This window comes from Dipodomys merriami, unplaced genomic scaffold (assembly GCF_024711535.1).
Source record: "Dipodomys merriami isolate MVZ:Mamm:240054 unplaced genomic scaffold, mDipMer1.0.p SCAF_7, whole genome shotgun sequence".
NCBI lineage: Eukaryota > Metazoa > Chordata > Mammalia > Rodentia > Heteromyidae > Dipodomys > Dipodomys merriami.
In genome coordinates, this window is record NW_027206290.1 from 7,615,778 (window position 1) to 7,642,399 (window position 26,622).

At 39.5% G+C, this 26,622-nt stretch overlaps 1 protein-coding gene across 3 annotated transcripts in view; it reads left to right on the forward strand.

Annotated features, from left to right (window-relative positions):
• Ak5 (adenylate kinase 5) overlaps positions 1-26,622 on the forward strand; it is a 251,680-nt gene that overhangs the window by 108,927 nt on the left and 116,131 nt on the right. For all 3 annotated transcript variants that reach the window (XM_070007330.1, XM_070007332.1, XM_070007331.1), the window contains exon 7: positions 21,627-21,717. In XM_070007330.1, coding sequence (XP_069863431.1) covers positions 21,627-21,717 — 91 coding nt within the window. The remainder of the gene's footprint in view (positions 1-21,626; positions 21,718-26,622) is intronic.

Sequence of the window (26,622 nt, forward strand, 5' to 3'; positions counted from 1 at the left end):
AGTAAAAGTATGTTATTTATAATGGCAATAGCTTTCAGAACAAGCAGCTAAAATGACAAAAAAAAAAAAATGTTTCCTGCAAGAGATAAGAGACTGTCCTGTATCATTTTTTTTCTTTTTAACTCTGGATATATTACTCTGATTTAATTCTTTTAAAATATTAAAGGACTGAGGAATAATCATAATATCACTTCATATAATTGTTTTATTCCTTCCAACCTGTGTAGATTAATTTTTATCAATGGATCAGTATTGTTTTTAGGCCCTTAGTAAGCCAAATAAATTATAGGCTAATGAAGAAATATGGAGAATTGCAAGAAGTCTGTGGAGTCTTCAAGGAGTCTGTGGATTTTGTTTTGTTTTGCTGGAACTAAGGTGGCCATTATTAAATCAGCATACCCAAACAGACAGCAAAGATCTAGTGACTTGAGAAGAGGTGGTGGAGGCTTCAGCTCATGAAACAAAGGATAAAACGGAGCATAGAGCTGGGTGAATCCTAGCTACTTAGGAGGCTGAGATTTGAAGACTGTGATTCAAAGCCAATTTGGGCAGAAAAATCTGTGAGACTCTTATCCACAATTAACAACCAAAAGAGCCAGAAGCAGAAATGTGACTTGAGTGGTGGAGTGCTAGCCTTGGGCAAAAAAGCTGAGGGACAGGGCCCAGCCTCTGAGTTCAAGCCCCAGTATCAGCACTCACACCACACACAGACACAGAGACACACACACTCAGACACACACACACACACACACACACACACACACACACACACACACACACACACACACACACACACACACACACCTGATCATTGGTGGCAGGACAGTCTGGGAAGCATAGTAAAGTTGTATCTCAAAATAAACTGAAAGAAGCCTGCAATTAAGCAAAGGAATGCAAAGGACTCCCAGTGGAAGGAACAGGAGCACATGGGAGCGGTGGCAGGCAGCTCCATATGGCTATGATGCAGGTAATATAAATCAGGTTGACAGAAGCCTAAGATTTGTGTTAGCAAATGGGGGAGTGGGAGGGGGTGGGATGATGTATCTGGAGAAGCTGTGTGGCAGGAGCGGATTTTATCTCATAGGAAATAAACCTCTGCATGTTATGAGCAAAATGTTGGCAAGATCTGCCTGGTGGTGGAATGTGATAATCTGCTAACAGAGGCTTTGACAGGGTTAAACAGTTAACATAGTAGTCTAGCAAGTTACTTTAACTAGAACAATAGCTGTGACCATATGGAAAGGAAGGCTAACAGGATACCAGTATGGTGAAATTTAGGAATCTACAATCTTTTCATAACAATGTTCTTTAAAGAACACTGAATATTATTTTAAGTTAATTGTAACTGGACATTTCTAGACTGTCATGATAGCCAATCAATACAAGCAATGTGTGCACTGTTTACTAAGTAGATAACACCAAGCCAAAAAAACCCCAAAAACCTCAAGGTTTCAGTTGGCATTTTAGAACACGTCCAAGAATAAAAATCCAATTTTTCTTAGGCATTCCAAAGTAAATATTGGTGTCTGCCCTAAGTAAACCCAGAATGGTCCTAATGATAAGTGAAGAAACTCACATCAAATGCATCCTAAAATATTCTTCAGTACTTCCTAGTCGTGCAGTTACTCACGACAGAGTACAAACACGTCTCTGGTTTCTGGTTCAAAGTTCTGTTCTGCTGAGAATTAACAGGACTTGCTGTCTGCCTTAGAAGCCCTTTTAGAGAATAGGTAAGTCATTTGAAAGGCAATTAATAGTCCCCTCATTCGTAACTTTAAGACTTGCTTTTCATTAGCAAAGGTTTGCTTGAAGCAAGAAATAATTATTTCTTAGTTAAAATTGTCTGCTCCACCACCACCTGGATACCTTTTAGTAAGCTGCTTATTTTCTCATTACCCTGCCATTTTAAGCAGGAATAACATTAATAATCACATTGTTTAAAAAAGTTCCACTGTTGTGCACATATGTAAATGTGTCTTTGGTCACCTCAGGGTTTGAATTACTCTTACTCTACTCAGTGACACTTGTTTTTCTTCTTCCATAAGTTTGCAAACAGAATAGACAAATACTAGGCACTTACTACTCATTTACAATGGCCTTGCTGGTCTCCATGGTGATATGTTTTGTGATACAGGCTAGCAGGTGTTTGTCATTAAAAAAATGAAAAGTGAATCTGTAGTCCTATCTCTGTCCTATGTGTCATCAATGTTAAACACTGTGTTTAGGGGGCACTTACATCTGTATATTATCATCAGCCCAAACATGTTCCCTCTGTCAGCATGTCAGAGTCTTTTTGTGCCACCAAATCTTTAACTCAATGCCATATAATAGATCCTGGATCTTGTCTCCCTTGATTCGCATTAAGTATTTCTCATGTATGGGAAACTATGATCATTTAAAATGAAATGTGGGAGAAATATTTGAAAAAATCTTGTCAGCTACATAAAGCCTGACACTTAAGAGAACTATTATGCACTACTGAAAACAAAGTGTGGGAAGAATAAGATCTTGTTAAAGAAGATTACAGCCATGAACTTTCTGCATTTGACTGAAAGGAAAATGTGAAGCATTTAGGCCTTTTGGTGAGGGTAACTAGAAAGGCTACTGTGGCCATGGACAGCTAAATCAGAGACCAAAAATAAAGGAAGGAAATTCAGAATATCAGCAAATGTGGAGGAAGGAAGAATGAGGAGGAGACTGGATGGAAGAAGAGCTGGTTCATCACATTAAAACCATCTTGCCTAGAAAACGGAAGGCATAGAGATAACCAACCAGCATGATTAAGGATGTATAGCACACATGATATTTAATACGGTCTCTGACTAAAATGCCTGAATTGCCAAAAGCTGTATTAGGTATTTTAAGATTGACCATTTTCTGATGTTTCCAGAGAGACATTGTAGCATTACTTTGATGTGACACAATGTTGTAGAAATCAACACCAAATCTGCCTGGGAGGCCAGGCACTAGTGGCTCATGCCTATAATCCTTGTTATTCAGGAGGCTGAGATCTGAGGACCATGGTTTGAAGCCATCCAAGCAGGAAAGTCCATGAGACTCTTATCTCCAATTAATGACCAGCCAGAAATGGAGCTCTGGCTAAGTGGAAGAATGCTAGCCTTGAGCCAAAAAGCTCAGGGACAGCTGCAGGCCCTGAGAGTTCAAGCCCTAGAACCAGCACAAAAAAAGGAAGGAGGAATGGAGGAGGGTAAGGAGATAGGGAGAAGATGACATTTAGTTTTAAAGCATGTGGGAATTAATACTGTGACAAAGAGTTTATGAGTGTAATTCTAGGCATTTGGAAGATGAAAATAGGAAGAGGTCAGCTCAGGCAAAGTAAGTATAAGACCCTATCTGTAAAACCAACTCAGAGAGTTGATTAATAGGACTAGGAGGCATGGCTCAAGCGGTACAGCTCTTGCCTAGCAAGCACACGACTCTCAGTTCAATCCCCAGTACAAAAGAAGGAAAGGGGAGGGGGGAGGGAAGGAGGAAGGAAGGAAAAAGAAAAGTAAAAAGAACATGTAATGAGGTGTGGTAGAATAAACCTGTAATCCCAATGCTGACCTAGTCTACATAGTGAGACATAAAACAAGCCAGGCACCAGTGGCTCGTGCTTGTAATCCTCACTACTCAGGAGGCTAAGATCCCAGAATTGCAATTTGAAGTCAGCCTGGGTAGGAAAGTCTCTGAAACTCTTATTTCTAATAAAACTACCAAAAGTCAGGAAACAGGGCTCCTGCTTAAGGGTAGAGTGCTAGCTAGAGCAAAAGCAGCTTAGGGCCAGCACCCAGGCCCTGAATTTAAGCCCCCAGGACCAGCTCCAAAAACAAACAAACAAAAAAATACCCAACAATTTCAAATCAGACAGCAATCTGTTCATCTGAATGTAGGAGTAAAAATAGGATTCTCAAGTGAGCACGGGAGTTCTCTTTAACCCTATAATTCTATGGTTTGAAGAAGGATCTCACTAATGAAGGATAATTAGTCATTCAGTAACATCCTTGCATAATCTTTAAAAAAAAATCCTGGCTTTTGTCTGGTGTAAAGTTACTTATGCATAGTTCTATTTTAAAAATAAAAGCTGCCGGGCACTGGTGGCTTACGCCTGTAATCCTAGCTACTCAGGAGGCTGAGATCTGAGGATCGCGGGTCAAAGCCAGCCTAGACAGGAAAGTCTGTGAGACTCTTATTTCCAATAAACTACTAGAAAACCAGAAGGGGCACTGTGGCACAAGAGGTAGAGTGCTTGCGCACCCAAGCCCAGAGTTCAAGCCCCACAACCAACCAAAAAAAAAAACTACTTCAGTGTGATCTCTAGTAGTGTGAAATCTCCATTCCAGGCATTCGTCAATTGTTATCCATAATTCCATTGTTTGCTCTGACTAGAGCTCATGTTTTTTTCACTATGTGAGAATTATTTTCCAGGCAATTATATGTGTTGGCTGGCCTCATTATTCAGTATCAGTAAGTAGTCAACTGTAATACAAAACTGTTACCCTGAACACTTTGGTGGGATAGAGAAATCTATTTTGCTGAGTTTACAACACTAACATCTGCTCCTGCACCAGTGAACAAACCCAGTCCTCCAGATTTAAAAAAAAAAAAAAAAAAGAAAGAAAGAAAAAAAGGAAATGGCACTGTGGATCAAAATAGTAGAGCCCTAGCTTTGAGTGAAAAAGCTCAAGGACAATGTCCAGGCCCTGAATTCAAGCTCCACGATGAACAAAAAAAATACATTAAAAAAATAAATACCAACCCACCCAAAAAGGCTGGAGCTTTGTTTTGTTTTGGTGCCAATCTTTGGGCTTGAAATCAAGGCCTAGACACTATGAGCATTTTTGCTCAAGGCTAGTGCTCTACCATTTGAGCCACAGAGCTCCTCTTCTGGCTTTTTGATGGTTATTTGGAGATAAGAGTCTCATGGACTTTTCCCCCCCACCTAAACTGGCTTTGAACTGTGATCTTTAGATCTCAGTCTCCTGAGTAGTTAGGATAACAGCATGAACCACTGGTGCCAAGCCAAAAGGGTTTTTTTTGTTGTTGTTGTTGTTTAAGTTAATCGATTTTTGTTCCATTTCATTTACAAATAGCTTAATAGAATACTTACTTAAATTTAAAAGTGAGGAAGCCTGAAGAAAGCTACATTAATCAAGACTGAGAGAAACCTTACTAAAATTCTGAAAAGTATGTGCTCTACTGAAGAGCTGAGGGACAGTGCACAGGCCCAGAGTTCAAGCCCCATGACCCCCAAAAAAGCTCAATTTTCCTCCCAGACTGCCCAAAGATCACTCATCACCATGAATGACAGTAACTATCTAGACCAAGTTTAAGACCAGCTGATTACTTCAGAGGAAATCATGGTCTCCAGTGTCCTTTATCTTAGGAAGGCAACAATATCTGAGACAGAACCTGGAAAAAAGTAGACACAATGTACAAGACTACCTTCCATGCCATCTTTGTATTTAGCTTCAGAATCCAGTTTGGAGCCTGGTTATAATGCTAGCTACTCAGGAGTCTGAGATCTGAGAATCAAGGTTCAAAGCCAGCCAATACAGGAAAGTCCATGAGACTCATTTCCAATTAACCAGCAAAAGCTGAAAATGGAGCTGTGGCTCAAATGGTAAAGCACCAGCCTTGAGGAAAAAAGCTGAGATGGAGTCTAGGCCCCAGACTCAAGCCCCAGTAACGGTAAACACACACACACACACACACACACACACACACACACACACACACACACACACACACACACACACACACACACACACACACACATACACACACACACACCAAACAAAAATACCACTGAAGAGATGGGAGAGAAAACTAGGAGAAAGGAAGGAAGGAGTGACACTGTCCAAAAAGAAATGCATTTATTACCTGACTTATCAAATGATAACCTTTCTCTACAACACCTTAATAATAACAATAAAATTATATATATATTTGAAAAAAACAGAATGCATTTTACTGGTAAAAAGATAACTGTCTTTGGAAGTTGGATATAATTTTTGATTATGCAAAAAAAATCTGAGTCCACACATAATCTTGCATGACATGGCCTGTATGGTGGGGGGGGGGGCGAAGGGGGGGAAGAAATCAAGGAAACAATAGCAGAAACTCAAGAATAGATTGCAAGGAGTCAGGAGGTAGGATGGCAAAAGACGGTGCTGGTGCAGGTCTCGTGAGAAGAAGGCTTATAGATTTGAAAGGAGCTACTTTCAGTGACTGGATTTTTCACAAAGATTAATGAGCTACATAAACAAAAATGTATATGTTCAGTCACTTTTGGAAAAGGAATTGTGGCTTGGTATCTTCAAGAAGCTCTAAGATTATTTTGGCTAGCCATTATTTGTGTACTTACTTGAGTGTAGCATTTTCATTCAATTTCTTGCAAAAATAACACAAATGAGCTATGTAGTGGTATGGATTTCCTAGTCGAAGACTTGAGGAATGACTTAGGGAGACAAGAGAGAGCAAAGAAATGGGTTGAAAAGTCTGGCCTTGGTCTAATTGAACTAGTAACTGAGGATGACTTGCCCCAGAGAATGTTACCTGGGAGCATCACCCATCTGCTAAGAACAATCCTTCAGGGAGAAATGAAGTAATGATCTGTTAGCAGCCACACTCACTTCCCTCAGGGGGATAGATCTACTAAGTAATATACATATGTCTTCGTCTTCCTTAGTGGTTTATTTTCATGCAAAAAGAAGTCTTCAGGTATTGGTGTTGTACAGCTTCTTCTATAGCAACTGTGCAATTATTCACTTGTGGGTGAACACATGGAATATGCAATAGAAAGGATGGTGCAGAACCAGAGCATAATCTCAACATCTGAGCATCATGTTCCAAGATACAATGCGTGGGCTCTGTTCATCAGATAGATACTTAGACCATCTCCATGTCATAACTTCAAGAACTGAGATGGATATGTTTTCCAGGTCCATTCAGCTGGTGAGATCTCACCTCTTCAATATACAAAATGCCCAGGAAGGAGTAAAGTGAAATAAGCAGGGGAAAATTGAGTCTGAGCCCCCAGTGATCCTGATCATTCTAGCTTGTAGAGCAGCTTTGTTTTCCTTTCAGAAGACAGAGTTAACAGATGTATTCCTCTCCTTCTAATCTAAAAGGACAGGGTAAAGACTTCAACATGGTCCTTGAATAAAAATTAGAATCAAGCCTCCTTGAATCAGGCAGAATGGTTGAAACAAACAGGAGATTCTTAGTATTTTGGTCTCTGCTTTGTGACAGATGAGCCATGGACTATACACAGATGTAATTACATATTCTAAATTGGTTGTTTATGTTTAGGCCTGGCTGTATTTAAAAATATGCCATGAGTGTTATTGGAAGGCCTGAGACTAAAATAGATAGCAATTTTTCAGTATTCCTCCAGGCACAAATTTCCAAACTCAAAAATGTCATGAATCAGATGTGAAAAAGGCTCTAATACATTTGCACCTTCTAATGAGTTCCTTAGCTCCGCTTCAGGGTGATTATGGGTTTGTTCTGTGCCACACGTCTGACTTCAAGTTTAACCCCAAATACCTCTTTCGTTTATTTGATATATTAAAGAAAAATAAATAAGACTTTTTATTGTTATTATTAAATAGTTTCACAGAGGGTTTACAGTTTTATAAATCAGATTATTAAAAGTGCAATGCTTCTTGGACAAAAATGTCACCCCTTCCTTCATTCTCTCCTATCCTCCGCTTTTCCCTCTCTGTCATTACCCACAATTTACATAGTTCATTTTTTTACATAGTATATATTAAAGGAAATGATATTCACATAAGAGATGAGTGTCCAGCTATGCAGAATCTTTTAAAATCATGTACCTGAATTATCAAAGGAGAAATACTGTACTGATTTCTCTTCAATGTGCTTAGGAGGGTCTGTTGTCTTCTGTACATTCATTGACTGTGCTCATTGTGAGCTCTGACTCTTCTGACCAAGTAGCAAAGTAGGTCATGGTTTCTATCGATAGGAAATGGCCTTTTAGTGGCCAAAGGAATTGTTTTTGTTTATGATTTGTGTCTTATGTTTGTATGTATTTGTGTTTGTTTTACAGTCCTTGGAAACCGATATTGGTGATTGAGTGTTGTTGTAGTTTTTCATTCCAACCTACTACTTTGCCCATAGCCTCTCATTTTTCCCTGCCAACTACTAGTGGGATTTCCTTTCAAATATATTGAAACGCAAGAAAGCATTTTCTGATACTATGGTTACTACCAACTTGTAAGTCAAACATAGAAATCTAGTCTAGTGCCTGAGGACTGACTTATAATACCTGACACTTCCTTTTGAGGCCAATCCATCAAGACAATGGCTTGCTCATGTAGTCCCACAGACACTTAAAAAAACATTTCTTTCTTTTTTTGGTCTGGTCGTGGTGTCTGAAATCTGGGCCTAGGCTCTGTCCCTCAGCTCTTCAGCTCAAGGCTAGCACTCTACCACTTGAGCCCCAGCGCCACTTCCGGCTTTTTTCTTTTTTGCTTATGTGGTGCTGAGGAATCAAACCCAGGGCCTCATGCATGCAAGGCAAGCACTCTACCACTGAGCCACCTTCCCAGCCCCCAAAAAGCATTTCTTGAGATGAGAGTCACTGTTTTGTCTCAAACAGCTTGTGTGTATCACCAAGGGAAGCCAGGCCCAAGCTGTGGTGGTCTGTTGCTTCACCATTATTTATGATTGTTATAATGATATTTGCAACACAATTATAAACCAGTGTCAGGTATTTAAAAAACAGCAAAGATGAGATTTAAGAAGTTGATGTAGGGGCTGGGAAGGTGGCTCAGTGGTAGAGCGCTTGTATGCCTGAGGCCCTGGGTTCGATTCCTCAGCACCACATAAGCAAAAAGAAAAAAGCCGGAAGTGGGCTGTGGGCTCAGGTGTTAGAGCACTAGCTTGAGCTGAAGAGGTGAGGGACAGCGCCCAGACCCAGAGTTCAGGCCCCACAATGTGCAAAAATAAATTAAATAAATAAAGGACTTTCTTTAAAAAAAAAAAAAAAAAAAAGAAGTTGATGTACAAGATGCAGGGCACCGACATCAAATATAGTGAAAATAGTGAAATATAGTGAAAATACCATGGGGGAGGAACATACAAAACAAAACAAAAAATCACATGGTACACTATAAATATGTTAGAAACAATAGCAAGAAAGAAAAAGATACTCTAATTTGGGGAGGAGAAGGGAAAAAACAAAATGTTTAAATAAGGATACAGATTGATCTATTGTAACAATGAGATATACAAAACACTATGTTGAAAAGAACTTTACAACTTTGGGGGTGGGGGGTGTTGAGGTGGGAAGGAAGGGATGGTAGGGGGAAAACAAAGAAGGAGGCAACAATGATCAATAGGAAGTGTACTCATTACCTCGCTCATGTAACTATAACCCTCTGTACAGCATTTTCACAATAAAAAACATACAAAAAAAAAGTTGATGTAAAGGTGGATATGGCTTATGCCTGTATTCCTAGCTGCTCAGGAGGCTAAAAGCTAAGGATTGAACTTCTAAGCCAACCTGGGCAGACAAATCTGAGACTCTTATCTCCAATTAATCTCAAAAATCCAGAACTGAAGGTATGGATCAAGTGGTAGAGGGGCAACCTTACATGAAAAAGCAAAGCAAGAGAATAAGGCCCTAAATTCAAGTCCTAGTACTGGTGAAGAAGGAAAAAGAGAAAGAGAAGGAGGAAGAGAAGAGAAAGGGAGAAGGAGGAGGAGAAGAAGATAATCATGGAACTTAAAAGCATTTGTCCTACTTCTTTGGAACATGGGGTTCTACATAGACAGCCCTTTGTCCCTCCTCAATATAATAATAAATAACACCTTTTTATATTTACTATGGCACAGCTACTATACTGATAATAGATTCTCTTGTTTAACACTTCAGCAGTCCATGACCACAAGGCACAGGCATTATTGCTGCTATCACCTTTGTTTTCTTTTCATAGACTCACATAACCAACCATACGGCTGCAATTTGAAGCCAGTGATCTGCCCCTAGAATCTTTCTCTACCTCCTACCACTTACTTCCCTTGTGTGTTATCTGTAGGCAAAGCAAAGCAACACATTGCTACATTATTAAGAAACATTATTCTCCAGACAGTTTTTTTAATAATGTAGCTCTGTTTATGGGCTTTCTGATTCATAAGTTGTTGCCAGATAAAGAATATCTTTGCTACATCTTGTAGGGCAGCCTCAAACCCAGATAGGGATCTTTGTGGTCTCTAACTCTAGAAGCCCAAGAATCTCATTTTCCTGAACCCTGAATGCCAGGTGCATGGCCTGGAGTAAGTACTCAGTAAGTGCCTTTTTAGTGAAGGAATTAATAGTCATTTCAACACACTCAATAGTGTCACTTTATCATTCACCTTTAACAAAAGTGTCTACTTAGACAAGAGAGGACATTCATGAGAGTTAACAAAGAAAAACAAAACATTGTCTGCTCTAGTACATGACAATGTAGGAAATACATACTCCCTATGACCAATGTCAGGCACTCTATAAAATATTTGTTGACTCTCAATCAGCTGTTAGAATTTTCTAAAGAGCTTGTAAATATTATTAGAAAATGTTCTGAGAGCTTACTTGTGACTAACCTACCTTTTAAGAAACATGAAATCTAAGAAACCCCCAATAAAAATGTTTTAAAAGCTTACAAATCTGTACCCCTGCAATACTTATTTTCAGCTGCTATTAGAGGGAAGGGAGAGTATATAAAAATACCCTCTCTCACCCAGCACTCCTGCAGTGAATGTTTGCAATTGAAGGAGAAGGCATGGTTCAATTCCCTGCCCCGCCAGGAAAAGGGTTAGGGTAGAAAGGGTGGAACGTCATTTGGAAGGAAGCAGTTTCTGCAAAAATGTAAATTTTCTAAATGTCCTACAAAGTTGCTTTGTCATTCTGTAAAAGCTGAGACATGGCTTGTCTTGTGTGATCTGTTTGTTTCATTCCACAAAGGCTGAAAGTTGCATTTGAAATTGGCATTAGCTTTGTTTTCCTGAGGCTCAGCTTTTTGATCTTAAGGTCCCTAAAGGGTTCAAATTGGCTTTTGTCTCCATTGTTTTTTTATGATAAGTTTTATTTATTGTGAAAATACTGTACAGAGGGGTTACAATTACCTGAGCAAGGTAATGAGTACATTTCTTATCAAGCACTGTTGCCTCCTTTGTTTTTCCCCTACCATCCCTGCCCTTCCATCTCTATGACTACACTCCCCCCCCACCCCACCCCCGCCTCTCTCCAATGTTGTAAAGTTCGTTTTTTGACATAGCATCTTGTATGCATCATTGTTGCAATGGGTCCACCTGTATCCCTATTTAAACAATTTGTTTTTTCCCTTCCCCTCCACAAATTATACCAACATCATATACAGTGAGAACAGGGGTTATACCGTGGGGGAAGGGACATATAAAGTAACAAAAGAATCACCTTATAAGTATGTTAGAAAAAATATCAAGAAAGAAAAAAACCACTTGTGACCTTATCTTGGGGTTCATTTCACCTAGCATCATCTTATCTGACTTTTTCTGCTTGACTGAGACATATACTAGTTATTGCAAATAAGGGAAACCATGGGACCTATGTTTCTTTGGGCCTGGCTTACTTCACTTAATAGAATTTTTTCCAAGTTTTTCCATTTCCTAACAAATGGGGCAATGTCATTCTTTCTGATGGAGGCATACAATTCCATTGTGTATATATACCACATTTTCTTGATCCATTTATCTACTGAGGAGCATCTGGGTTGGTTCCATATCTTAGCTATGGTAAAGAATGCTGCAATAAACATAGTTGTGCTGGTAGATTTAGTTTGGTCTTGTTTGTGATCATTCGTGTAAATGCCCAAAAGTGGGATTCCTGGGTCATAGGGGAGCTCTATATGGAGTGTTTCCAGGAACCTCCATACTGCTTTCCAAAGTGCAAACTTGTTCAACCACTTTGTCTCCATTGTTGACTACATGTACCAAATGGGAGATGTTGAACAAGTCTGTTGACTTGCAAATACCTTGTCCCTTTCTATTGTAGGTAGGGCTATCAATTCCAGTTTTCTTTTGGAGGAGGTTGACCATTTCCATGGTCGCAGCAATGAAAATATGAACAAAGGCAGACTTGTCCTGGGGGATAAAGGCATGCTAAGGACTCTTCGGATGCTGTGGTCACTTTATCATCGAGTGAAATCACACATTTTGTTTTCCTTGCAGCTCTGGAGATTGAGCTAAAGGCTTTGCACATGCTGGGCAAGCAATCTTCTGCTTGAGCTGTGACCTCAGCTCTTTTGTTTGTGTTGCTTTTTATTTTGGAGAAAGAATCTCATCATAATCTTTGTCTGCAGTGGCCTTGAATTCATGATCCTCCTGAAATCACAAGAGCTAAATTCATATAAAAATCTTATCATGCAACGCATTCTTAAGTACTGAAAATTTCATTTGCATATTAATTTCCTTCCTCTAGCCATGAATCTAAATGTAAATCCAATTATTACAAATGTTATTTCCATTCCTACTTTTTTTCCTCCTGTTGAATTTCTATTTTTCCTAATATTGGAGCAAAATTATGAATTATTCAGTTATCCAAAAGGTCCAATAACTGCTAAGGAAATAAATAACCTTCCATTCTGCTTCCATTTTGGGATTGCCTTTTAACATGGCTTTTCATTGCCATCTTGTTAATAAGTCAATTATTCTAAGCCAAGAACAGCTTAGATTTGGGGGCATTTGGTATAACATTATCACAAACTATTAGACATGGGAATAGTGAGTCAAGGAAAAAGTAAGGATGGGTATTTAAATGGTGCTGAATTTGGAAATGACCCACAAGCTAAAAGAAGCAAAGAGAAACATGGTTTTAGGAACATAGGCTTTATTTTTCCCAGTGGCTAAAATAGCTTAGTTTTGTTTTTGAGTTGTTTTTTTTTTTGTTGTTGTTGTTTTTCTTTTTTGGTCCATCATGGGGTATGAACTCTGGGCCTGGGCGCTGTCCTTCAGCTCTTCAGCTCAAGGCAAGTGCTCAACCACTTGAGCCACAGCGCCACTTCCTGTTTTCTGAGTTGTTTATTGGAGATAAGAGTCTCACAGACTTTCCTGCCTAGCTTTGAACTGGGATCCTCAGATCTCAGACTCCTGAGTAGGTAGCTAGGATTACAGACCTGAGCCACCAGCACCTGGAAATAGCTTAGTTTGTAAGAGCACAAACCTGGCAGATCTGAATCCTTAACCAAGTCATTTACTTCTCTGGATGTGTGACCTTAAGTAAGTACTTAGACCTTAACCAACTATTTCCTTTAGAGAGTAATACCTCAGGTTGTTCTGGAAGCTCATGTTTGCAAAGCGCTTCCCCGTTATCTGGCACAGAGCAAGGCATAATACATGCTGACATGAGGTTAACTGTCCCATTCATGTGTGCACACCATGACATCTATTCACTTTAGATTTCCAGAACAAAGTAATTAGCTACCAAATTTGAAAATCTAATGATGGCCTTCAGTTCACTTCAGAAAGCAAAAAAAAAAGGAAAGAAAGGAAGGAAGGAAAAAAGGAAGGAAAGAAAGAAGAAAGAAAATTAATTGTGTCTTTTGTCCCTTCTGAGAAGACTATCAGAATCTTAAGCCAGGAGTCCATTACTGACCTCACAGAAATGTCTTACATAACTCCATTCTTTTTCCCAGTTGTTGCCTCTCTCTGGTCTTCCCTTCTTCATTGGTCTAGGCTCACTTGTAGAGCACCGACCCATGTATCCGGGTCTCTGGGAAATCTTCCACAGTCTCTCACCCCCCACCATCACACCCCAGGCCAGAGGTGGGCTCTTCAGTTCTACAAGATCACCACTACTTTCATTTATTATTCTGCGGTACTGGCAATTGAAGGTCTGGAGTGTGCTAAACAGCAGATACTTTTTTTAGTTATTGAATCTTTTTGTTTTTTTTTGTGTGGGTACTTGGGCTTGAACTCAGGATCTGACCACTGTCCATTAATTTTGTCCAAGGCTGGCCCTCTACCTCTTGAACCACATCTCAACTTCCAGGCTTTTTGGTGGTTGATTGGAGGTTTAGAGGCTCACAGACTTTCCTGCCAGGCTAGCTTCAAACCAAAATCCTCAGACCTCAGCCTCCTGAATAGTGAGAATTACAGGTGTGAGCCACTGCACCCAACAGGAGAAAGTTTTAGAAGTAAATGGAAGAAGCTAAGTGGGTAGTTCAATGGTAGAGTACTTGCCTAACATGTGAGGTCCTGGATTTGATCCCCAGCACCGCAAGAAAATAACACATAAAATTAGAAGAATGAAGAATCTCAACCAAGAGAAATAGTAATAATAAAGGGAAACAGAGGTAAAGAATAAAAGAAAACAGAATGAAACCAAACTTTGAGGGCCTAAATTATCCCCTAGTCAAAATGAAGCGCTTCTGCAGAACAGTGAGTTTTGCAGGTTTTCAGGGTGCTATTTAGACGTAGGCAGCCTGGAGACACTTGAGCACTGGAAAGAACTAGGTCTATAATTAGGAAAGGTACTAAATGTCACATGAGGCTGAAATTTGGCTTCCAACTCTCTAACTTCTTTAGTTAGGCAGAATTCTTAGCAAAGATTCCACTACATTGTAATTTTATAAAATCTCAAATTGCTGGAATGCCAGAAGAAGAGAAATAGAAAGTCAGAAGGGAAAAGGAACATCTTAATTTAATTTTCTAGTTAATTTAGCATGACAAGTGTGTGTTGCCTAACTACTAGGATCTGACACTGTTAGCTATAGTAGAAGAAAAGTAGGAAATGTAATTCTCTTCTCCAGTGAACATATCTTTTCTTTTCCAGGTTTTCCTTTCTTTCCACATTGTTTGTTAGTATCAATTAGTTGTAAAAGGGGTTTCATGTTGACATGTCTGTAGATGCATACAATGTACCTTGACCAGATTCAACCACTCCATTCCGTTTTCTCTTTTTCATACTTTCATTACCAAGTGTTTTCAAAGTATTTATTCCTCACTGGTGTTTTAACAAGTTCAGAAAGCCTAACTGGACTGACCCTTCCTTCTGTGTATCTATTTCTAAAGTTCAGGGAGGTAGATACTTCATTGTGTTTTGTTTAGTTTTGGTTTTGTTCTTTCAGACAGGGCCTTGCTATATAACCCAGACTGACCTGGAATTCTCTATGTAACTTGGGCTGGCCTCAAACTCACTATGTAGCCCAAACTGGCCTTGATCTCACAACTCTTCTACCTTAACCTCCTAAGAACTAGGAATACAGATTTGTGCTACCATGCTTGGCATCCAACAAATCTTTATTAAATTGAATTGCATTGTGTAAGTGGTATAAAAGACTGGATAGACTTTATGTTGGTCCTAAGATAAATTCTGAATGTTTACTTAACAAAATCTTTTATATCAACTATTATAGCAAAAGTAATTTGACACATTTTTCTGGACAACAGATCTATTAACTTCTGAGAAGAAGCAACACATTATCTAATCAAGTTTTACTTAATATCTTAAATACTTTCCACTTGTACTAAGTAGAGCTTTGCTTCTGCTACTTTTTTTTGAAGTGGATTTATATTCTGAGTGCTTTTTAAAAGTTCCCTGTCATAGTGGCCACTAGTCAGCAGGCAAAAACTCAGATACTTAATGTCCATTCATGAATTTGGACATTGGTCAGGCTAAGATTAGTCTATAAAATGTGAATAATCAACCAGCTCAAGAGTTGTTGCAGACCAACTTGAATCCCTTATAGTTTTCCTCTTCTCTTTCCAAAGCAACCTCCAGCAAGGCCTGTAACCTAGCATCCCCCCTCTTGTTGGGTGGTCCAGGTGTTGACCTCCCATTCTTTAATTAGATTACTAGAGTGAGGAGTTCTGGAAAAGGAGTCTGTAGTATTTTCCCCTTAAAGGCACTGAGGAGAGCCAAGTCCTGGCTGGGCTGTGAAGAGGGGCAGCTAAGGCAATCTGGATAACAACCACAAAAGGACCCATATTGGACCTATATGCTTCCACCTAGAAAGTATCCTAGAAGGGAGATGTATGTATTCTTCCTTTGAAGGACTGAACAGCAATAAGAGAACAGAAACAAAATCCATTCTGGATGACCTCAGTCCTGTCAACACATTAAAAAGCAGGGTTGTTCACAGAAAGAAGTTTTAGAAGGTTGCTGTGGGGTGCAATTAGAGTCAGCGGTAGACAATAAAGAGTTACCAGTTTCCCTGGGAAATGGTTAGCGTTAACCTGAAGACCCACAGAGAGAGTTCTGTTGGGAGCTGGGACATTCTGCCTCTTACAGTGGGCCTGCTCTTACTCTTCCTGATGCCCTAGCCAGTCTGTAGGTTTCTTCTGCCTACAGCCATGGCCATCTAGACGGCATAAGTATCATGCATAGAAACAAAGTCACTTCCCATGGCCCCCAAATGTGAAATACAAAAAAGAATATTTGAGTACATTATAACCGGACCTTGTCCAGCTTAGTGTGTGAGGATTCTTCAGGGTCTATCCTGTGAGCCCTGCTTCATTTTTTTGAATGCCTAGCCAAATCTAAGGTTGCCCCAGTGGGGGTGGTAACTCACATTGCTAGCCTTGTAGACCAATATGGACTCATATCCACCCACTTACATGACTGTGAACAAATTATTTCATGTCTTGGAAGCTTACTTTTAGTTCTGGTTTAGTGTGGTATGTGTGTGTGTGTATACACGCATGCACGTTTTTTCTGGGGATTGATCCAGAGCCTTGCACACACTAAGTGAATGTTCTAGCACTGAACTACATCCTAGCCAAGTAGCTGTTTTGCACCTCTAAAATTAAGATAACAAATAACCTTTCTTATAGTGTAATTGTAGAGACTGAGTGATTAGAATGTCTTATATAAACTTGTATTAACAGGGGCTGGATGCAGGTTAATGCTACTGGGTGCTTTCTTTAGAGCCCTGTTGAGTGCTGAGCTAATGTTGTATGAGTAATGAAAATTATCGTGAGTTAGCCCTCATTTCTCTTTGCACCAAAATAAATTAAAGTCATTATTACATTCTTTTAAAGCTTCAAACTTGGGAGGGGAGGGGGGAGGATTGGGTGGGGGGAGAAGGGGGGAGGCTGGGAAGGGATGTGAAGGGTAAACAAAGGAGGAGGCTGCAATGCTTGATAAGAAATGTACGCATTATCCTGCCCATGTAATTGTAACCCCTCTGTACAGTATGTTCACAAAAAAAATAATAATAAATTAAATTTTAAAAAAAAAGCTTCAAACTTGGGGAAAGCAATTTTCTTAAAACATTTCAGAAAACCTTAACAGTTTTCTTTGGATATCTTTATTGTTGTTGACTTTTCCCAACAATGTATTTTGTTTGCTTGTTTTTGTTCTTGTTTTTGCTAGTCCTGGGGCTTGAACTCAGGGCCTGGGCACTTTCCCTGAGCTTTATCTCCTCAAGGCTAGCATGCTACCTCTTGAGCCACAGTGCCATTTCTGATTTTTCTGTTTATGTGGTACTGAGGAATCAAACCTAGGGTTGCATGCTTGCTAGGCAAGCACTTTTCCACTAAGCCACATTCCCAGCCCCCAACAATGTTTTCTAAATGTTGTCTATAGTCTGAATACCAAATGAAAGACTGAGCATAAAGAGGCTGGAAAGAAAATAAGTTTTTTGCCTGATATCCACAGCTTTGATGTGTCTGTGTTCATCTCTTGCATATAGTTGTTTCTAATTTTAAATGTGTATTCTTTTATGTCTTCCTTTATCTCATTCTGCTAAGAAATGATAAGTTCCCCAGAGCATGGTTCCGCAGGACAGCACCACAGGAATTCTCACCAAAACATAGGTTGCTTTGGTTCCTCTCACAGAATTATCCCTATCTCTAGCCCACCACTAGCCCACTTAAATGTTCTTTTTTCAAATTTTCTTCCTCCCCCGACTCTTGGCAGTACTACAGTTTCAACTCAAGTCTTCACACTCAAGGAGTAGATACTTTACCACTTGGGCCACTATGCTAGCCCTTTTGTTGGCTGGTTATTCTCAAGACAGGGTTTTACTTTATGCCTATGCTACTCTGCACTGTGGTCCTCTTATTCATTCCCCCCTTTCCTTTACCACTGGGATCATACCTGGTGCATCATTGAGCCAGCCATTTTTTGTGCTTCCTGTATAGCTTGGGATGACAGGTGCTCACTGGATTGTGCAGCCACGGATTGAAATGCAGCCTCAATGAAGTTTTAGGGCCAGATGGACCTCAACCATAATCTCTTTATCTGCCTCAAAAGCTAATATTACACATTTGAGCTTCATATGGCTCTCTTTCAAGTTTTTTTATGAGGCTATAGAAACATAAAGTACTATAAAGTAGTATAAGCAATCATTACTCCATCATTGAATTCATTCCAGGTACTGTGAGTCTTTAAAATATTACTACTTTACTGTTATCTCACATTTGCATTGGAGAAAAAAAATCACTGCAAAGAGAATACTAGCCAGATTGTCTTAAAAAAAAAAAAAAGATGGCACTAAATACATAAAAGGAAACATTTGAAGGCCAGTTATTTGTAGGAAAGGAGGGAAATTAAGCAAGTATGCTTAATTGAAATCTCCTGCATAAAACAAGGTGGAAGTAAAAATTTCAAGAAGATTATTTGATGCTAAGAGAGTACTTATAGGAAATATAAACCTGGAATGATACTAATAACAACCCGTTTCTTTCCTTTTCCTCAATTGATGAAAATGAGAAAATGTGAGCAACAAACCTAAGCTTAATCAAAGGTGAAATCTTGAAGATGAGATTCAGTTTGCAGTCCATTTGGGTAATTGGTGGGCCAACATTGCTGGTCCCCAGAAGCAATATATGTCGAAGCCTTGTTTCTGTGGTGAAGACTTGAGAAGTTTCTTGAGTTCTAAAACCACACTCAAAAGAAAAGAAAACCAACGCTAGTTTCTGCCACTTAAAAAAGTACAAATCTTCATTGTCTCTTTGTCCTCAGATGTCCCAAAATTCTACTTTCTCCCTTGGCTATAATTTCCTCTCCTAATCTTGATATATTATGTATGCTTTTGAAAGCTGTAACATCATTTGTTATTCAGATTAAAATTGCTGTGAGTGAACTAAGGAAATCAATAAACATTTCATTTTGAAATTTCCAGTTGACCTCAGCAGCTCTCTTATATTAAATGACATAAAACAGATTGTATTGACCGTGTCCTTCATGAGTTTTCCCCTCAAAATAAGAAAAAAGGTTTTCTTAGGACAGACATCAAATTACACTCACCTAAAAGACAAAATACCCATCTTTTCTTCAGAATTTCAGAGCTAGGAGCAACTATAGACATCTTCTGATCTATTTTCACCTAATTCTATCTCCCTGAAATTTTCTCTGACCCTAATGATGTAAATAAATGTTTTGGCAGTACTGGGTTTGATGTCAGGACATTGTTCTTTCTAGACAAGCAGTCTACCACTTGAGCCATGCCCCTTTTGCTCTTATTTTTTTCTAATAGGATCTCTACTTTAGGCTGGGCCTCCCTAGATAGAAGTTCTACTATTATAGTTCCTGAGAGGCTGCAAACATAGCATGTGTCATCACATATACCATTATGTTACTTGAAAGAGAGTCTCAAACTAAGGATGGCCTCATCTCAATTTCTACCTCCCAAATAGGATTACAGGCCAGGCTACTACACCCAGCATAAATAATATTTTTTTGGCCAGTCCTGGGGCTTGAACTCAGTACCTGGGCACTGTCCTTGAGCTTCTTTTGCTCAAGGCTAGCATTCTACCACTTGAGCCACAGCGCCACTTTCAGCTTTTTCTGCTTATGTGGTACTGAGGAATTGAACCCAGGGCTTCATGCATGCAAGACAAGCACTCTACCATTAAGCCACATTCCCAGGCAATAAACTTTTATTCGTAGGAACTCTTATCTCTTTTTACCTATTCTGCAGTATCTCTTCTGCTAGGATTTTAGTTAATTAGTTAGCTAGCTGGTTAGTTAGTTTCAGGAATTTGCCTCAAACTCCTGATCCTTCCATCATCACTACCAAGTAACCAAGATTACAGATACTTGCCACTGGCTTACCCTTTGTAGTTTAAAATTAGTGGCTGATATTCTTTTTTTTTTTAATTTTATTTGTGAACATACTGTACAGAGGGGTTACAATTACATGGGCAGGATAATGCGTACATTTCTTACCAAGCATTGCAGAGTGGCTGATATTCTTATACCTTAAAATCTTTTTCTAAAAAGAAAAAATGCTACTTTAGCTTCAAAATACTGTTTGGAAATCCTAGAGCTAAGAATGCATGGGGTAACTGGGGCTTCCCAGCCTTGACACTGCTGACTTTTTAGGTGAGATAATCCTTTGTTGTGAGTAGACTGCCCAGTGTGCTGTAGGTTATTTAGTGACTTTCCCACCCTCTGCTCTGTGGCTACCAAAACTGTCTCCCATCAGACACGTTTCCTAGGAAATACTCCTAGTGGATAACTACTGATGAATAATATGGCTTGTGCAAAACAATCAACAAAATATTTGATGATTTAAAAGCCAGTTCTCCCTCTACTAAGCATACAACCTCTCTAATACTGAATGTCATCAGTTTGTGTTAAAAAAAAAAAAAAAACTTTGCCAATTCAATAGCTGCTGTTGTGATATTAAATTAGAATGTTCCCCAGGGTCCCCAGGACATAACATGAGTTAAAAGAGTAGGAACAAGAGTCTCATGCCCATCAGGAATGATAGAAAATAAAAAAATCGGATTGCAGCCTCTGATCACGGTGTGGGAGTGAAGTGGCTTTAACAATGTCTGCAAGAGTCCTAGCAGAGCAGACTGTGTGAAGGCTGCTGCAAACCCCTCAACCCCAGCTTCACCCGTCCAAAAGCTGTTGATAGGAATACAAAATATCCAGCACCCAAGAAGGTCATGTTGCCAGAATTTATTCATTTAATAATGTCATTTTATAATTTTGCAAAATTTTATAAATTTTAAATTTTATATATTTCGTTCTATAATGTTCATTACATCTGAATCTGTACAACTACATCATTAATACAATATCTGTAGTATCTAATACAGGATCTTAAATATGGTTTGGAAATTGTTTTAATCTTTCTTCTTTTTTAACAATAAATTAGAAAAATTCTCCCTATGTTGTTTATAACTATATTTTCATTTCTTATGAGAAAAACTGAGCCAAAATAATGGGTGAATTTCCATAGTCTCTTCAGAACCTGCTTTATGAGAAAATGTTCAGGGCTGGGAATATGGCTTAGTGGTAAAGTGCTTGCCTAGCATGCACGAAGCCTGGGGTTTGATTCCTCAGTACCACATAATCAGAAAAGGCTGGAAGTAGTGCCGTAGCTCAAGTAGTAGAGTGCTAGTCTTTAGCAAAAAGAAGCTTAGGGACAGTGCCCAAGCCTTGAGTTCAAGCCCCAGGACTGTCAAAAAAAAAAAAAAAAGGAGAAAGTGTGCTCCACATTTTTCTTAATCATAAGTGAATTCCTTATTCTTCCCTACATAATGTGTAATCTTGGCTTAAAGACCCTCAAATGCCTCGTTTGTGACTCTAGTGCTTTAACTTATTACAGATGGTTACATTTTAGAATTAGCTAATTTATGTCTTCTCATGTTCCACACTTGTCTGTCCTGATTTCCCCCAGTTTGACGCTGACCGAAATGAGGATGAGGTGTTCTATGACATCAGCATGGCAGTTGACAACAAGTTATTTCCAAACAAGGAGGCAGCAGCAGGTAAGTCACCGTGTCCTTCAAGCACGGTACACCATGATCACCAGCCAAATGTCTCGGGCTTTTCATAAATGAGTGAAGCGCAACAAACTGCTGTCAGGCTTCAAAGCACGGCCCTGTCCTCACACACTTGCTCTTTCTGATTTAAAAATAAAGATCCTAAACAAAAGAGAAAAGCAGGGCTGTAAATCTGTCCCTTGTGATTAGTTAATGCTTTTCTTCCTATCATTACACATGTAGAAACAGACAGCCATAGAATAACACAGGACTCGAAATAAATCTAGCCTGACCCATATTGGTGCAATGATTAAAAGTTATGGTTTCTTGAGAACCCCCTAGCTCGGACAGGCTGTTCCTGTGCTAGCTGGAAAAGCCTCCTCTTCCTCCTCTTCCATCTTCTAAACAGCCATTCCTATTCCACACCTTAGCTCCTGTGTGAGCCCACGCCTTCTCTTCCTAAGACTGGCAGCTGGAACTTCGCCTGTAGGACACTTGATCAGACCCTAGGGTAAGGTTTATAGGAAGGCAATGCTTATCTACATTCTCTTTTATTCTCTCTACTCTGAGCCATTTCATCAGCCTACATCTTTTTTTTTAATTATTATTCAAGAAAACCACCACCCTGGAAACAACCATTTCTGGCTTTTCCATAAACCCCCAGAAAAGTACAAGTTGGAGCCTCCCTGGAGAGTGTGTACAAAGGAATGAGTGGGTACAACCTTCGAGTCCATGGTAGTTGGCCCATGCATCTGAAGCCACATACCCCACCTTGCCTTAAATCCTGCCCATCTCCTCTGGTGTAGGAGGAGGCATCAGCCTGGGTATGGTGTAAAACAATCCATCAACCTTATTGTCTGCCAGGAATGAATGAGGCATGCTTGGTCTATATGTATACACACATTCATCTTACAAGTCTGTTTCAGGCTGGCTCATCCCAGTCCGTGCCTTAGCACCCTCCCCTTGGTTCTCCACCCTGTAGTGTGTGCAGGCCTGGAGATCCTGCTATAGAGGATTTCTGGTCCTCTTCGGAGCACTGCCTTCTGCCTCTAGGTCGATTAGCACAGAGTGCTTCACAGCCCCTTCACACTCTCCTCTATATCAGCCTCTTCTGTGGCCCCCACTTTTCACTTTCAAATACAACTCCATTGGGGTTCAGAGCCATCCCCATTGGCTGAGGCCCCCAGTATGGTGCACGCAGGAACTCTGGATCTGCAGCCCCACCTGTCATTGCATATGCTGATGCAGGCACTCTAAATAGAACTTTTACCTCTGAACTTGGTGCAGACCACAGCAATAACCGCATACATTCGGCTTTCCCTTCAAATCTTGGTGTCCATCTTGACTTTTTTTCCAAGTTATGACAGGAAAAGGCAAAAGACAAAAGGTTCCAGGCTAGAAAGAAAATGGCTAAACGTTTAAAATTTTAAACCACTGTGGGAAGCAACCTAAGAGTCGTTTCTAAGAACTGTTAAATGGCAACTCCTTTTTTTAAAAAAAATTAAGTTTTTTATTGTGAAAATACTGTACAGAGGAGGGGTTACAGTTACATGAGCAAGGTAATGAGTACATTTCTTATCAAGCATTGTTGTCTCCTCCTTTGTTTTTCCCCTACCATCCCTTCCCTCCCATTTCCACAACTACGCTCCCCCACCCACCCCTGCCTAAATTGTAAAGTTCGTTTTTGATATAGCCTCTTGTACATCTCATTGTTGCAATGGGTCCACCTGTATCCCTGTTTAAATAATTTGTTTTTTCCCTTCCCCTCCCCAAATTATACCAATATCAAAAACAGTGAAAACAGGGGTTATACCATGGGGGAGGGATGTACAAAGCAACAAAAAAAAATCATGTGGTGCCTTATAAATACATTAGAAGCATCATCTTATCTGACCTTTTCTACTTGTCTCAGACATATACTAGTTATTGACAACTCCTTTTTACAACTACTTAAGAATAATAATTTTAAAAGAAAGGGGAAAATTATGGATTTATAAGAAATTATGGATTTATAAGAAGGGCAAGATGGTAGTCTTCCTGGACAGACCAAAGGCATGATCTCCAACAGACTCCTTGCTTCATTTTCTGGTGATATTTACAAAAAAGTGGATCTATTTCAGGAAAGACACATTGAAATCACATAAAATCAAGACATGTAATCAAGACTATTGCTGGCCTAAAGAAATGCTGTGTCTACAGGCTGAAATTTTCTTAATAGATACCCAGAAACAACAAATCAAAGAAAGGTTGGACAAATGGGATTGCATGAAGCTGCAGAGCTTCTGCATGGCAAAGGACATAGCTAGCAAGAAAGCCCATGGATTGGGAGATCTTCACTAGCCATACAATGGACAAGGGTCTCATATCTAAAATATACTTGGAACTCAAAAAATTAAATCCCCCAACAACAAATCCTCAAAGAAACAACTGCCCAATAAATAAGTGGGCTAAAGACTTAAAGAGAAACTTCTCTGAAGAGGAAATAAGAATGGCCAATAGACACATGAAGAACTGCTCAGCCTCCCTAGCCATAAAAGAAATGCAAATCAAAACAAAATTGAGATACCACCTCACCCCAGTTAGAATGGCTATAATCAAGAACTCTAATAATGGCAGATGCTGGAGGGGATGTGGCCAGAAGGAAATCTTACTGCATTGTTGGTGGGAGTATAAACTTGTTCAACCACTTTGGAAAGTAGTGTGGAGGTTCCTCAAAAGACTCCACGTAGGATAGCTCCCCTATGACCCAGCAATCCCACTTTTGGTCATTTACCTGAATGATCACAAACAAGATCATACTAAAGCTACCAGCACAACTATGTTTATTGCAGCATTATTTACCATAGCTAAGATATGGAACCAACCCAGATGGCCCTCAGTAGATGAATGGATCAAGAAAATGTGGTATATATACACAATGGAATTCTATGCCTCCATCAGAAAGAATGACATTGCCCTATTTGTTAGGAATTAGAAAGACTTGGAAAAAATTATATTAAGTGAAGTAAGCCAGGCCCAAAGAAACATAGGTCCCATGGTTTCCTTTATTTGCAATAACTAGTATATGTCTGAGACAAACAGAAACTGTCAGACAGGTTGATGTTAGGCAAAATGAACCCCAAGATAAGGATTTAGATGTTTTTGTTTTCTTTCTTGTGACTGTTTCCAACATATTTATAAGATAATTTCTTTGTTGTTTTGTATGTACCTCCCCCATGGTATAAACCCTGCTTTCACTGTATTTGATGTTGATATAATTTGTGGAGGGGAAGGGAAAAAACAAATCATTTAAATAAGGTTACAAGTGGACACATTACAACAATGAGATGTACAAGATGTTATGTCAAAAAACGAATTTTACAATTTTGGCGGGGTGGGGGGCGGTGAGGGGGGGTGGTGATAAGGGAGTATGGAGTGGGGGGGTGGAGAGGGGAAGGAATAGTATGGGGAAACAAAGGAGGAGGCAACAATGCTTGATAAGAAATATACTCACTATCTTGCCCATGTAATTGTAACCCCTCTGTATGGTATTTCACAATAATTTTAAATTTTTATTTTATTTTATTTGAGAACATACTGTACAGAGGGGCTACAATTACATGGGCAGGATAATGCATACATTTCTTACCAAGCATTGCAGCCTCCTCCTTTGTTTACCCTTCACCTCCCTTCCCAGCCTCCCCCCTCCCCCCACCCAGTTATACCCCCCTCCCCCCACACACACCGACATTGTAAAGTTGGTTTTGACATGACATTTTGTACTTCTCATTGTTGCAACAGGTCCACCTGAATCCTTAAACGACTTGTTTGTCCCCATCTCCTCCACATGTTGTACTGACATCAAATATAGTGAAAGCAGGGGTTACACTGTGGGGGAGGGACATACAAAGCAACAAAGAAATAATCTTATAAATGCGTTAGAAACACATGCATGAAAGAAACGAAAAAATTAAAATACATATTTAAGGGTTCATTTTCCTAACATCACATTATCTGACCTTTTCCGCTTGACTCATACCTATACTAGATATTTTCACAATAATTTTAAAAAATAATTTTTAAAAAAAATTTTTAAAAAAGAAATGCTGTGCCTATGTTTTTAGTTAACACAATTGACCCTCAATAGGTGATTTTTTTGTTGCTTTGTATGTCCCTCCCCCACGATATAACCCCTGTTTTCACTGTATTTGATGTTGGTATAATTTGGGGAGGGGAAGGGAAAAAATAGTTTAAATAGGGGTTCAGGTGAGATGTACAAGACCTATGTCGAAAAACGAACTTTGCAATTTAGCCAGGGGTAGGGGGGAGTGTAGTCCTGGAGATGGAAGGGCAGGGATGGTAGGGGAAAAGCAAAGGAGGAGACAACAGTGCTTGATAAGAAATGTACTCATTACCTTGCTCATGTAATTGTTCGGTATTTTCACAATAAAAAACATTTTTTAAAAACTCGGCCCTCAGTAGCTATAAGTATAATGGAAATGGTGATTCCAAGGAGACTACCATTGATGGAAAACTATCCATGCTCACATGCATAGAGTTTAGTGCTATATTACAGGTGCTGGATTCATTATCCCATAATGCAGCCAAACATTGTTAAAATAATGCCCCATTTCAACAAAGCTCAAATTGTACTTTGCTTCTTCAGCTAAGCACATTCACTTTTACTTTACTTCTGGCACACTATTTGTTTTTTAGGAGGCATATTCTCAACCAAACTAAGGGCAGGGAAAAACACTCACTCAGCAGATCATACAACAACTGTGTGTGTGTGTGTGTGTATGTGTCTCACTCGGCAGATCATACAACAACTGTGTGTGTGTGTGTGTGTGTGTGTGTGTGTGTCTCACTCGGCAGATCATACAACAACTGTGTGTGTGTGTGTGTGTGTCTCACTCGGCAGATCATACAACA